Below are 15057 nucleotides of genomic sequence, written 5' to 3' on the forward strand. Positions count from 1 at the left end.
ACATTAAAATAATTATTAATACTGTATTCCCTATGTTCAGAAAGTTAAGTACAGACATTTAAAAGGCAGTAAAAGGATCCAAATCAAACTTCTAGAAATGAAAACCACAATGTTAGAGATGAAAAATACACTGGTTGGAACTGACAGCAAATTAGATACTGCAGAAGAAGAGTGATGAATTTAAATACACAGCAATAGAAACTATCCAAGATGAAACACACAGAGGAAAAAAACCTTTAATGAACAGCATATCAGTGAGCTGAGCTGTGGAACTACTTCAAGTGGCCCAACATATGTGTAATAGCAGTCCTCAAAGGAGAGAGAGTAAGGGAAAGAAAAATATATGAAGAAATAATGACCCCCAAAATTTCAAATTTGATGAAAAATTATGTGACTCCCGAGCACAAGAATTATGAAGAAAACTATACCACAGCACATTGTAATAATTGCTCAAAACTAGTTATAAAGATAAGATCTTAAAAGCAGCCAGAGGAAAAAGATAAGTTACATACAGAGGAACAAAGATAAGGATGAGAGATTTCTTGTTAGAAATAACGCAAGCAAGAAGACACCGGAGGGCTTCCCTGGTGACGCAGTGGTTGAGAATCTGCCTGGCAACGCAGGGGACACGGGTTCACGCCCTGGTCTGGGAAGATCCCACATGCCACAGAGCAACTAAGCCCGTGCACCACAACTACTGAGCCTGCGCTCTAGAGCCCAGGAGCCACAACTACTGAGCCTGTGTGCCACAACTACTGAAGCCCACGCGCCTAGAGCCTGTGCTCTGCAGCAAGAGAAGCCACCACAATGAGAAGCCCTGGCACTGCAATGAAGAGTAGCCCCTGCTCGCAACTAGAGAAAGCCCGCACGCAGCAACAAAGACTCAACGCAGCCAAAAATAAAATAAATAAATAAATAAATTTATTAAAAAAAAAAAAAAAAAGACGACACTGGAGCATCTTTAAAGTACTGAAGGAAAAAAAACTGTCAACCTGGAGTTCCGTGCCCACTGAAAATATCTTTCAAAAATGAAGGCAACCTCATACCCATTAGGATGGCTATTATTAAAAACAAAACAAAAACAGAAAATAACCAGTGTTGGTGAGGATTTGGAAAAATTAAAACCCTTGTGCACTGTTGGTGGGGATGTTAAAATGGTGCAGCCACTATGCAAAACAGTATGGCTGTTCCTCAAAAAATTCAAAATAGAACTACCATGTGATCCAGCAATTCCACTTCTGGGTATATACCCAAAATAACTGAAAGCAGCGTCTTGAAATGCTATGTGTACACCCATGTTCATAGCAGCATTATTCACAATAGCTAAAACACAGAAGCAGCCCAAGTGTCCATGGATGAATGAGTGGATAAGCAAAATGTGGTACATACATACAATGGGATATTATTCAGCCTTAAAAAGGAAGAAAATTCTGCAATATGCTACAGCATGGATGAATCTTGAAGACATTATGCTAAGTGAAATAAACCAGTCACAAAAAGACAAATACTGTATGATTCCATTTACATGAGTTACTTAGAGTGGCCAAAATCATAGAAACAGATAGTAGAATATGGTTGCCAGGGTCTAGGGGGAGGGAAGAATGGGGAGTTATTGTTTAATGGATATAGAGTTTCAGTTTTACAAGAAAAGAGTTATGGGGACGGGTGGTGGTGATGGATGAATGACAAGGTGCATATATTTAATACCACTGAACTGCACACTTAAAAGTGGTTAAGATGGTAATTGTTATGTGTATCTTACGACAACACAAGTTGGAAAAGAAATGAAGACAAAATAAATTATTTCAGACATACAACAGCTGAAAGATTCATCACCAGAAAAATCACCATATAAGAAATGTCAAAGGAGGTTCTTCAGGCAGAAGGAAAATGAAACAGATGGAAATATAAATCTACAAAATGGAATGAAGAAATGGTAACTATATGGGTAAGTATATAACATTTTTCTTATTATTTAAATTTCTTTAAAAGATAACTATTAATAACAACAATAATGTAGTGTGGGGTTTATAACATATATAAAAGTAAAAGGATGACAGCAATAGCACAAAGGTGGAAAGAAGAGAAATGGAAGCATATTATTCTAAGATTCTTATACTGTATATGAAATGGGATACCATCACTTGAAGGTAGAGTGTGACAAGGAAAGTGTATACCATAAATCCTAAAACAACTGCTAAAATAACAAAACAAAGGCTTATAGCTAGTAAGTCAACAAAAGAGCTAAGACAGAATCATAAAAATTATTCAGTAATCCAAAAGCAGACAGAAAAAAAGAAAAAAGGAACAAAGAACAAATGAGACAAATAGAAAACAAAGAGTAAGGCAACAAATTTAAACCAAACTGTGTCAATAATAACATTAAATGTAAATGGTCTTAAATCTGAATTAAAAGGCAGAAATTGTCAGATTGGATAAAAAAGCAAGACCTAATTATATGCTGCCTATAAGAAACACTTTAACTAGAAAGATACAAACAGATTAAAAGGAAAATGATGGAAAAAGATACACCATGTCACCACTTAGTCAAAAGATGCTGGAGTGGCTTCATTAATATCAGACAAAGTAGATTTCTGGGCAGAGAATATAACTAGTAATAGAAAAGGTCATTTCACAGATACATGCACCCCTATGTTCATAGCAGCACTATTTACAATAGCCAAGACATAGAAACAACCTAAATATCCACTGACGATGAATGGATAAAGAAGATGTGGTATACATATACATTGCAATATTACTCAGCCATAAAAAAGAATGAAATAATGCCATTTGCAGCAACATGGATGGACCTAGAGATTATCATACTAAGCAAAGTAAGTCAGAGAGAGAAAGACAAATACCATATGATATCATTTATATGTGGAATCTAAACTATGACACAAATGAACATGTCTACTAAACAAACAGATTCACAAACTTAAAGAACAGACTTGTGGTTGCCAAGGGGGAGGTGGGGTGGGGGAGGGAAAGATTGGGAGTTTGGGATTAGCAGATGCAAACTATTATACATAGGATGGATAAACAACAAGTCCTACTGTATAGCACAGGGAACTATAGTCAATATCCTGTGATAAACCATAATGGAAAAGAATATGAAAAAGAATACATATATGTATAACTGAATCACTTTGCTGTACAGTAGAAATTAACACAACATTGAAAATCAACTATACGTCAACAAAAAAAATGACACAAATGTACTTATCTACGAAACAGAAAGACTCACAGATATAGAGAACAGTCTTGTGGTTGCCAAGGGGGTGGGCGGGGGGAATGGATGGGGAGTTTGGGATTAGCAGATGCAAACAATTATACTATATAGAATGGATAAACAACAAGGTCCTGTACAGCACAGAGAACTTGTCAATATCCTGTAATAAATCATAATGGAAAAGAATATGAAAAAGAATATATATGTATAACTGAATCACTTTGCTGTACAGCAGAAATTAACACATTGTAAATCAACTATACTTCAATAAAATAAATTTTTAAAAAAGGTCATTTCACAATGATAAAGAGATCAATTGGGCTTCCCTGGTGGCACAGTGGTTAAGAATCCGCCTGCCAATGCAGGGGACATGGGTTCGAGCCCTGGTCCAGGAAGATCGCACATGCCACGGAGCAACTAAGCCTGTGCGCCACAACTACTGAGCCTGCGCTCTAGAGCTTGCATGCTGCAACTACTGAAGCCTGCATGCCTAGAGCCTGTGCTCCGCAACAAGAGAAGCCACCACACTGAGAAGCCCACGCACTGCAACAAAGAGAAGCCCCTGCTCGCCACAACTAGAGAAAACCCACGCACAGCAATGAAGACCCAACGCAGCCAAAAATAAATAAATAAATAAATAAATAAATTTTTTTAAAAAAAGAGATCAATTAATCAAGAGGACATAAAAATCCCAAACATTTAGATACCTAATAACAGAGCTTCAAATTACATGAAGCAAAAACTGAAAGAAGTGTAAGAGATATAAACAATCACAGGCAGATTTCAATATCCCCCTTTCAAGAATTGATGGAATAAGTAAAGAGAAAATTCATAAGGATATAGAAGACTTGAACAACACTATCAACCAACTTGACCTAATTGACACTTATAGTACACATCACCCCAAAACAGCAGAATACACATTTTTTTTTAAAGGCACAAGGGGGCTTCCCTGGTGGCACAGTGGTTGAGAATCTGCCTGCCAATGCAGGGGACACGGGTTCGAGCCCTGGTCTGGTAAGATCCCACATGCCGCGGAGCGACTAGGCCCGTGAGCCACAATTGCTGAGCCTGCGCGTCTGGAGCCTGTGCCCCGCAACAAGAGAGGCCGCGATGGTGAGAGGTCTGTGCACCGCGATGAAGAGTGGCCCCCACTTGCTGCAACTAGAGAAAGCCCTCGCACAGAAACGAAGACCCAACACAGCCATAAATAAATAAATAAATAAATAAAATTTTTTAAAAAATGAAATAAAATAAAAGGCACAAGGAACATTTATCAAGTAGACCATATTCTGGGCCATAAAGTATTTCTCAATAAGTTGAAAAGCATTCTAATCATATAAAGTATGTTTTCTGACAACAACTAAATTAAATTAGAAATCAGTAACAAAGATCGCTGGAAAATCCCAAATATTTGGAAACTAAATAACATACTTCTAAAAAACCTCTGGGTCAAAGCAGGTATCAAAAAGGAAACCAGAAAGTAGTCTGAACTGAATGAAAATGAAAAGGTAAGATATCAGATTTGGGGATGGCTCTAAAACCGTGCTTAGGTGGAAATTTATAGCACTAAACATCTATATTAAAAAAAAAAAAGAAAGGTCTAAGTCAATGGCCTCAGCTGTCACCTTAAAAAACTAGACAAAGAAGAGTAAAATTAAACCCAAAGTCAGCAAAAGAAAGAAATTAACAAAGATCAAAGTAGAAGTCAATGAAATAGAAAACAAACAAACAAAATGAGAGAACAATCAATGAAACCAAAAGCTAGTTCTCTGAGATAGTAAAACTGATTAACCTCTAGCCAGACTGCTCAGGAAGAAAAGAAAGCAGACACAAAATGACCAGCATCACTATAGATTCTACAGATGTTCACAGGACAGTAAGGGAATATTATGAATAACTTTATGTCAATCAATTATACAACTTAGTGAAATGGACAAATACCTTCAGAGACACAAACTGCCAAAGCTCACTGAGAAGAAACAAATAAATTGAGGAGCCCTATATCTATTAAAAAAAATTAACTTGTAGTTAAAAACTTGCTCACAAACAGAACTCCAGGCCCAGATGGCTTCACTGGTTAATTCCACTAATTATTAAAGAAATAATACAAATTCCTTCAGAAAAGTGAAATGAAAGGAATACTTCCAAACTCATTCTTTTGGACTTATTATTATAAAGCTACAGTAATCAAGACAGTGTGTTCTTGGCATACAGATGGGCGAATAGATCAATAGAACAGCAGGGTCCAGAAACAGACCTGTGTATATGGACAACTGATTTCAACAAAGGTGCAAAGGTAATTCAGTAGAGAAAGGATTGTCTTTTCAACAAAAGAGGCTGGGACAATTGGAAATCCACGTGCAAAAAAAATTTTTTTGGACCCATATCTCGCATCATATGCAAAAATTAACTCAAAATGGATCATAGTTCTAAATGTAAACCCTAAAAAATATAATACTGCTGGAAGAAAACAGAAGAGAAAACCTTTGTGACATGGAGTAGGGCAAGATTTCTTAAATAAAATGTCAAAAGCACAAGCTATAAAAGAAATTACTAAATCCGACTTCATCAAAATTAAAAATTTCTGGTTTTCAAAAAACAAGCCAAAGCCTGGGAGAAAATATTTACAAACTGTATATATGATGAAGGTCTTGTTTCTAGTAAGAAAACAAACAACCCAATTAAAAATTTTTAGGAAAAGACTTGAACAAGTACTTCACCAAAGATATACAAAGGGCAAATATGCACGTGAAAAGATGCCCAGTATCATTCATTAGTCATTAGGAAAATGCAAGTTAAAACCACACTGAGATACCTACTATACACCAACTGAATGGCTAAAATTAAGACTAACCATACCAAGTTTACGATGATATGGAACAACTGGAATACTTGCGGGAATGTAAATGCTACAACTACCTCGGAAAATAATTTGGCAGTTTCTTAAAAAGTTAACCATACACCTACCATATGACCCAGCTATTCCACTGCCGGGTATTTATCCAAAAGAAAAAAGAGCATATGTCCACCCAATGACTATATACAAATGCTCCTTGCCACTTTACTTGTAATAGCCCCAAACTGGAAATAACCCAAATATCCATCAATAAGTGAAAGAATAAACAAACTGTGATATAGATATATATAAAATATATATAAAAACAGAATGTACTTCTGATACATGCTTCAACATGGATGAATCTCAGAATAATTATGCTGAGTGAAAGAAGCCAAACAAAATAAGAGAGTACATAATGCATGATTCTATTTATATAAAACTCTAAATACAAACCAATCTATAGTGATGTAAAGCAGGTCATTATTTGCTTAGGGATGTGGGGAAAAGAGGCAGGGAGGAACCTGAGGAAGGGATTACAAAGTGGCATGAAGAAACTTTTGGGGTGATGGTTCATTGTCTTGATTGTAGTAATGGTTTCACAGGTGCATACATATGTCAAAATTTATAATCAATTGTACATTTTACATGCAGTTTATTGTATGTCAAGTATATGTCAAGAAAGCTGTTAAGGAAAAAAAGGCACAGGGAAATAAAGCAACTTGGCCAAGGTGTCACAACAAAATGCCATCAGGTGGATATACCATATTTAACAACTCACTACTATTCGATATTGTGCTGTCTTTGATTAAAAACAAAGCTGTGATACAATCTCTCTCTCTGGGTTGTTTTTGATTTAAGTTTATTTCCCTTTTTCTTGAGCCTGGTTTCAAGAAGTAGAAATACTAGATAGCCCAAAGAGTATGCACACATCTAAGGCTATTAACAAGTGGGCCCCAGAAAGCTTGGAACGAGGCCTACCCTCTGAGCCACCTCCACAGCCCAATTTTTACCAGCACACTTCCTTACTGGGAAGAGGTAAATAGGTTCATTTTTGTCTCTCATTTTTGCCCATGATTTCCCCATCCCTGTCTTCCTGTAGAATTGCAGATAATCAAAGAATCCCCTTGAGCTCTCATTTTGCCCACCTGTGAGATGGGGCTATGACCATTCTCTTCCAAAGCTGTGCGGCTCTAGAGGATGGCAATGGAGGGCAGAGCCTTCTGTGATGACCAAGGGCCTTGGTCCTGTCCACTCTGAGACGCCTTTGGCTAAAATCATCTTCCCATGAGTCATTTGCACCAGGGGCAGTGCCCCACCCACTCCCAGAGCCAGGGAACCATGCCACTCTCACCTGTTTCTTGGTGTCCACCTCCAGGATGTCCATCAGGTTGATCATGATGTTCTTGTGTGTCTTCTTGTACTTCCCGACCCGCAGTGAGACAGTGAGCCAGCCAGGGCGCCCTGTACACATGAAGGTCTTGCTGCCCTGCTCCTTCCATTCCCGCACCTGCAGACATGAGAAGAGGCTGAGCTGGGCCTGCCAGAGATCCCCTGGGCAGCTCACAGCCTTGCTTTCAGGAGAGGGAGCTGGGAATTTACCGAGGCCTTGAATCCTTCCAGGTACCAGGAGGAGAGGGATGATGAAACACCCGCTGGCCCTATCCTCTGGACTCTCCCTGGCTAGTGAGGCCAAGAGAAAAGCCAAAGTGCAGCCACGTCACAAAGCAGAATGAAAAAAGAGCAAGAGAACAGGATCAAAGCACTTTGAAAACATTTATTCTCACTGCAAAGTTCAGGACAGGTTTCGTAATGGTAGTAATAACAACCGCACAAATGATAACTATTTACTAGCTGCCACCATTGTACCAAGCACTGCTGTATCTTGTCTCACTTAATTCTCACAACAACCCCAGATAGTTGGGATGACCTGCCTCCTTTTGCAGATGAAGAAAATGAGAGGCAAAATAACTTGTCCAAGGTCACACAACCACTGAAGGGCAGAGCCCAGATTCACCATCAGAACTAACCAACTTTAGGCCTGGAAGGATAAACGGGCTTGAATTAATAGTCAACAGAGTAACAGCTAACATTTACTGAGGCTTATTAGGTGCCAAGCCCTGTTCCAAGCGTTTGCGTGTGTTAACTCATGTATCACTAGCAGGGGGAGAGAACAGGCAGGGGAGGCCCACCAAGCCAATGGAAGGAAGAACTTTTGCAAAACCTCTTCTGTAAGTGACCAGAGCACAAAACACAGAGAAGAAATGGCCCAGGAAATGACAAGCCCATCAGGAACATGGGAGGAAGCATTCCCTTCCTGCTGATGGACAAGGGCAGGGAGGTGGATATCTGTTGCTGTGACCATGTCCTCTTCATCTGCTTGTAACACTCCCATCTTCCTTTGGTCCAGGTGAAGCTGATTCCCCTCCTGCCCCAGGAGGTGGGCACATGACTGAGGTCTGATTCTATCCTCCTGGCCACAGTGACTGGTTCAGGGATGGGCCTATGATCCAAGTGAAGTCAGTTAAGACCGATGCTGGGAGAGGCCCTCTCACTTCGCTTGGGTTGCTAGGCTGGTTGGATGTAAGCCAAAAACTGCTGGGGCCTCCGCAGGGAGACGGCCTCCCTGAGAGTAAAGTCAACTCAGAGGAAAGCAGAGCCAAGAGATGGCAGCTGAAGACGAATCCTGGATCCAGTGATGTCTGAGCCACTTTTACTCCTGGACTTTTCAAGACCTGGGTCAACAAAGTCCCTTTTTGCTCAAGGCAGTTGGAGTTGATTTTCTATCACTTACAACCAAGAGTCCCTGGAGGAAGCTGGATTGAAGCTGGTCAGGCAAATAGTTCAGCGTGGGGAAGAACTGTTTAGCGATAGGAGAGGCCAGGGTGCCACGTGAAGCAGAGGTGTTTGCGCAGAGAGGTGTTACTGAGGAAGGGATTCCTGTGAGTAGGGGGTAAAGGGATGACCAGGCAGACCTTGCCCCTGCCTGACTCTGCAGTCCCAGGACTTAATACAAGATCAGAGGTGTGGAGGATGGATTGGGAGAGCTGCATGCAGCCTGGAATGGGAAGGGGGGCATGAAGTGAATGTGGAGACCATCAAGCCTGAAACACTGAATGCGGAGGCCATCACGCCTGAAACATTGGTTGGGTTGGATCCTGACCAGAGCCAACCAAGATTTCGGGCAGGGAGGCAATCCTGTGGAGTGTTGCCCTTATGACTAAGGGCAGACCAACGAGAGGTGGGGAGGGCCCAGGGAACGGGCAACTGGTCAGGTAGCTATTATCACATTCCAGGTGTGAGGCAACGGAACCAGACCTCCAGGGTGGAATGAAATGGGTTGGGAAAGAAGAAATGTCACAGTTCAGGCTCTGAAATCAAGCTGACCTGAGTTCCAGACCCATTTACTAGCTATATCATCTTGGGAACATGACTTACAGTTTGAACCTCAATATCTCCCACCTGTAGAACAGGTACAAGACCTACCAGGGTGGTCCTTTTCCGGTAAGCTGCCTGAGGTGACCTCTAAAAATGATTCGGTATTCACTTGACCCAGAAAACCCCACAAAATCATGCAAATCAAGAGGTTCGAATCTTCGTGTTCACTTTAAGAACACTGGTGAAACTGTCCAGGCCGTTAAGGGTATGCATATCCGAAAAGCCACCAAGTATCTGAAGGATATCACTTTACAGAAGCAATGTGTGCCATTCCGTTGTTACAATGGTGGAGTTGGTAGGTGTGCCCAGGCCAAACAGTGGGGCTGGACGCAGGGTCAGTGGCCCAAAAAGAGTGCTGAATTTTGACAGCACATGCTCAAAAATGCAGAGAGTAATGTTGAACTTAAGAGCTTAGATGCAGATTCTCTGGTCATTGAGCACATCCAAGTGAATAAAGCCCCCAAGATACGGCACAGGACTTAACAGAGCTCACGGTCAGATCAACCCATACATGAGCTCTCCCTGCCACACTGAGATGATCTTTACTGAAAAAGAGCAGATTGTTAGTAAACCAGAAGAGGAGGTTGCACGGAAGAAAAAGATATTCCAGAAAAAACTGAAGAAATAAAAACTTATGGCCTACGGGACTTCCCTGGTGGCACAGTGGTTAAGAATCCGTCTGCCAATGCAGGGTACAGGGGGGTTCAAGCCCTGGTCCGGGAAGATCCCACATGCCGCGGAACAACTAAGCCCATGCGCCACAACTACTGAGCCTGAGCTTTAGAGCCTGTGAGCCACAACTACTGAGCCCACGCACCACAACTACTGAGCCCATGTGCCACAACAATTGAAGCCCGCGCGCCTAGAGCCTGTGCTCCACAACAAGAGAAGCCACCACAATGAGAAGCCCACGCACAGCAACAAAGAGTAGCCTCCGCACGCCGCAACTAGAGAAAAGCCTGCGCGCAGCAATGAAGACTCAATGCAGCCAAAAATTAATTAATTAATTAAACAAAATAAAACAACAACAAAAAACCTTGTGGCCTGGGAATAAATGCCACACAAAAAAAGTGCAAATAAAAGTTAAAAAAAAAAAAAGACCTACCAGTGTTGCTGTGAGGATGAGAAATAATGGCATGGGGTGTGGCACAGGGCAGGTCCTCAGCAGCGGGCCGGCCTGCCCGTTGTCTTCCTGTCCCTAGTGAGCCCTTCGGTTTAGCTTAGGTTCCTAAGCACTCACTGCGCTGCTTTGGGCCAGGGCCCATGGGATAGAGGGGAGTCAGACAGCAGTCTCTGCCTTCAAGGGGCTCACACTCTGATGGGGCAGACAAGCTGGTTAATCAAGAATCTGAACACATAGAAAGAACTAGGCAACAGGGTGCATTTGGGAGGGAGGGTAGGCTGGGCTCTGGAGCTGTGACTGTGACCAGTGCAACCCATGGCAGCCCCAGTAAAGCACTTCCAGATGTTTCCTGCTCCCACCTGGCCCAAGGTCTATCCCTCACAGGGATGGCTCTCCGCATCCATCTTCATGTTCTTGGAGGCAGAACCCAGCCAGCAGCAAACAGAACATGGAGGCTGCTACACCTGTGGCAAGGGTGGCAGCAGGCAGCAGAAGCTCTTTGCAACCTGACGCCAGTAAGAGAGGAACATAAGGAGGGACAGAGGGAGCCAAGAAACTGCCCAGGCCTGATGCCCAGGCCAGCTGTGGCCATGAAAAAGGAGGCGCGGCTGTGAGCAGCAGCAGGGGCAGGGGTTCTGTGGGTGCTGACACAGGGGAGGACGTACAGAGTTACTGGGAGGTGGGCACTGCCTTGTCAAGAGTGAGCGCCTGGCACAGGGTCTGTGAGGCGCCCCACCCTGGTGTGGGACTACCTTCTCACTTTAGTCCTCTATTATAAGAAGGTGAAAAGCTCCTTCTTGCTAAGGAGTAAACTCCAAACTGAAGGGCCCTCCCCAACCTATTTCCAAACTGACTTTCCAACCTTCTGCCTCTCTTCTCCTATGCTCACACTTTCCCCCAATCACTCCCCCTGCTTCCCAGTCTCCAGCGCCAGGTGAACCTTCCTGAAGACCCCCTCCTCCTCTGAAATCGACTGGGCCTGGTGAGAGCTACTTGAGCATGGCTCACCTACCCTATCTTATGATTCTTTCCATCTCTCCAGATCCCCGCACGCACTCTGCACATAGCAGGCACTCCATAAATGTCGGAGCAATGCTCTGTTCTACTCCTTTGCTTACTCCGTTCCCTCTCCGGAAGCACCCCTCCCCCCAGTTACATTTTTGTTTAGTTCAAATCCCGCTCAAACGCCACCTCCTCCGTGAAGCCCTGGCTCCCCTGCGCCGCGCACCACTTCACGCCTGGCTCCCGCCCCACCCGGCTCCGCTCACCTGCTTCTGGATGTCTCGCACGCGCTGCTCGTGCAGCCGTGGCGCGCTGCTGAGCTTGAACACCACCCAGGCGCGCACGTAGTAGTAGATGTCGAAGATGAGCGAGAGCGGCAGGAGGAAGAGGCACACGAACACCCAGCGCTGGTGGATGAGCACGAACTCCAGCCCCTTCACGCGGACCCAGAGCAGGAAGAGCAGAGCGCACACTGCCAGCGACACGGCGGGCTCCATGGTGGAGCCGGCGGCTCACCGCGAGGGGGAGGGGATGCCGGCTCGCGCCCCTGGTCTCCGGCACCCGCTCCTCGCCGGTCTGCGCTCGGGGCTGCCCGCGGCCGGCTCCCCGCGAGCCTGAGGACCCCCTCGCCGCCTCGCGATTGGCTCGGGTCGCAAAGGTTCGGTGGGCCGAGACCCGGGTGGTGACCAATGGCGAGCCGCGCCGGGGATCGGACCAGGAACCTGCTGCTTTTATTGGCTGCGAGAGTCAGGCCGCTCCACCCTCTTCCCCTCTCCGACGCGCTGGGAGGGGGTGGCCGGGGACCCTGGCGCTGGTGGGGTATACGGCGCTCTGCGGCTCCGGGATCCAGGTTTCCCGGCCCTGGGGATTCAGGAGTCGCCCCGCCGCTGAGGGGCGCGGCTGCAACCTCCTCCCCTCCTCCTTAGGTGGCTCCTTCTCGAGAGGCGCGTTAAGCGGTCACGCGTTCGGTTACCTCCCGGGGGGTCGGGTCGGGGCGCCCCACGCCTTGGGTCCGTCACCCTGCAGCTTGGCCGAGGATGCCCGTACCGGCCAGGGAGGGTGGAAACCTGGCCACGACCTCCACAGGTCGTGTCACTCTATGCCCTCATGGCCACGAGATGCACCTTTTCATTTTTCGAGGCGCTTTCTGTAAATTCATATGAGTTACGCAACAGTCCAGCGCGGCGGGTAGTTGTGAGCCCGTTTTATAGATGAGGAAACATCCTAGAAGGGTGAAGGCCTGCCTCTGAACTCCCGAGGGCTTAAGAAGCGTCGGCTAGGGTTGGCACTCTTCCCCCTCTCCCGCTGTACTGAGGGGGAGGGGAGGACTGGGGGAAAGGACTGATGGAAGGTACCGGCTCTATAAACTTATAGTTCCCGCTCTGCCAGCCAGCGTTGCAGGCCCTGGGACAGGGTGGTGAGCAAAGCAGACGGCCCAGCCCTCAAGGAGCAGCCAGTCCAGAGGAGCGTGACTGTTACCAGCAAAAGATTAAATCCAGTGTCATTTACATTCCACCGCAATCCTGTAGAGAGACAGTTATTTCTTATGAAATTTTAGGAAGTGTATATTTTTTTAAATTAATTAATTAATTTATTTATTTTTGGCTGTGTTGGGTCTTCGTTTCTGTGCGAGGGCTTTCTCTGGTTGCAGCGAGCGGGGGCCACTCTTCATCGCGGTGCGCGGGCCTCTCTCTCTCTCGCGGCCTCTCGTTGCGGAGCACAGGCTCCAGACGCGCAGGCTCAGTAGTTGTGGCTCACGGGCCTAGTTGCTCTGCGGCATGTGGGATCTTCCCAGACCAGGGCTCGAACCCGTGTCCCCTGCATTGGCAGGCAGATTCCCAACCACTGTGCCACCAGGGAAGCCCAGAAGTGTAGATTTTTTATTTTAGAAGCCAAACATGACTTACCAGGCCCTTCAGTGGCCTTGCTTACCTGCGCACTTTCCTCTCTTTCATCTCTGCCCTAACAGGCACTCTTTGGACGTTCCCGGGGCCCCACTATCTCTCATTTCAGGCCTTTGCTCAAGCTGACACTTCTGGAATGCCCTTTGCCATCCTCTTCATAGAGCTAACATTACAGGTCCTTGAAGTCAACTCAGGGACACCTCTAAAACTACATTTATGGCACTTCCTTCTTTCAGGTGCTCATAAAATAGAGGGTGTCTATGTCATGATTCTTTTACATTATTTCATAATCATCTCTGGGTGTCTCTCACCCTCACAGACTGAGCTTTAGGATAAAAAGTCCACTTTTGTATTTCCAGTTTCTAGCATAATGCTTGGTGCATAGTGGACGCACCAGTGTTTGCTGACCAATGAATGAAGGAAGAATGTAGGCAGAGGCTCAAACATTCAAGTAAACGTAAAAGTCAAAATAGAGGCTGTTTGCATTAGGCTTCAAAAATGAATTGTCTAGACTTGTACTCTCTTACACAGTAGCTACTAGCTACTGGTATGTGGCTAGTCCAAACTGAGACATACTTTAAGTGTAAAACACACGCTGGATTTCAAAGACAGTACAAAAAAGAGAATGCAGAATACCTCATTAATAATTTTGATATTGATTACTTTTCCTTTTTAAGTCTGAATAATATTCCATTTTATGTACCACATTTTGCTTATCCATTTATCCATCCATGGACACTTGAGTGGCTTCTATGTTTTAGCTATTGTGAATAATTCTGCTATAAACCTGGGTGTACCAATATCTTTCTGAGACCCTTTTAATTCTTTTGGCATATACCCAGAAGTGGAATTGCTGGATTGTATGGTAATTCTGTGTTTAATTTTTGAGTTGCCATATTGCTCCACAGTGGCTGTACCAATACTTGTTGCTTTCTGTTTTGATTTTTTGACGGTAGTCGTCCTAATGGTTGTGAGGTGGTATCTCATTGTAGTTTTGATTTGCATTTACCTGTTGATTAATGACGTTGAACGTCTTTTAATGTGCTTTTTGGCCATACCTATATCTTCTTTGGAGAAATGTCTGTTGAAATCCTTTGCCTATTTTTGAATTGGGGCTTTTTGTTGTTGTTGTTGAGTTTTAGGTGTTCTCTATGTACTCTGGATATTATCCCTTATCAGATACATGATTTGCAAATATTTTCTCCAATTCTGTGGGTTGTTGGGCCCATTAATTTTTGCACAAGTCAAGGAAGCTCCCTTTGATAGGGAGTCTACTTATGAATTACTGTTAATAAATGTATATTATTTACATAAAAACCTAGTTAGAATGCTTAGGAATAGGATGTTCTGGTTAACAAGTACTCAGGTTAACTGGAAATTAAGCAAAATCCCTTTTACAGTTTGACCATGAAACAATCTTTCTAAAATGTGAGTCCCCATTTCTTGCTTAATGAGTAGAGCCTAAGGAACACAAATAATTTTACTTATTAAGGAGCTCAGTAAACACCAGAGTCCT

General features: G+C 44.1%; 1 protein-coding gene and 1 pseudogene across 1 annotated transcript in view; one reads left to right on the forward strand and one right to left on the reverse strand.

Annotated features, from left to right (window-relative positions):
• The window catches only part of DHCR24 (24-dehydrocholesterol reductase), a 35948-nt gene extending 23689 nt beyond the window's left edge, over positions 1 to 12259 (reverse strand). Inside the window, exons 1-2 of the mRNA XM_059923348.1 lie at positions 11904 to 12259; positions 7429 to 7584 (exon numbers count right to left, since the gene is read on the reverse strand). Coding sequence (XP_059779331.1) covers positions 7429 to 7584; positions 11904 to 12134 — 387 coding nt within the window. The 5' untranslated portion in view covers positions 12135 to 12259. The remainder of the gene's footprint in view (positions 1 to 7428; positions 7585 to 11903) is intronic.
• LOC132349913 (large ribosomal subunit protein uL22-like) lies at positions 9606 to 10140 on the forward strand (annotated as a pseudogene).
• Positions 12260 to 15057: the final 2798 nt, after the last annotated feature.

The sequence above is a fragment of the Balaenoptera ricei genome, chromosome 1 (genome assembly GCF_028023285.1).
Source record: "Balaenoptera ricei isolate mBalRic1 chromosome 1, mBalRic1.hap2, whole genome shotgun sequence".
Classification (NCBI taxonomy): domain Eukaryota; kingdom Metazoa; phylum Chordata; class Mammalia; order Artiodactyla; family Balaenopteridae; genus Balaenoptera; species Balaenoptera ricei.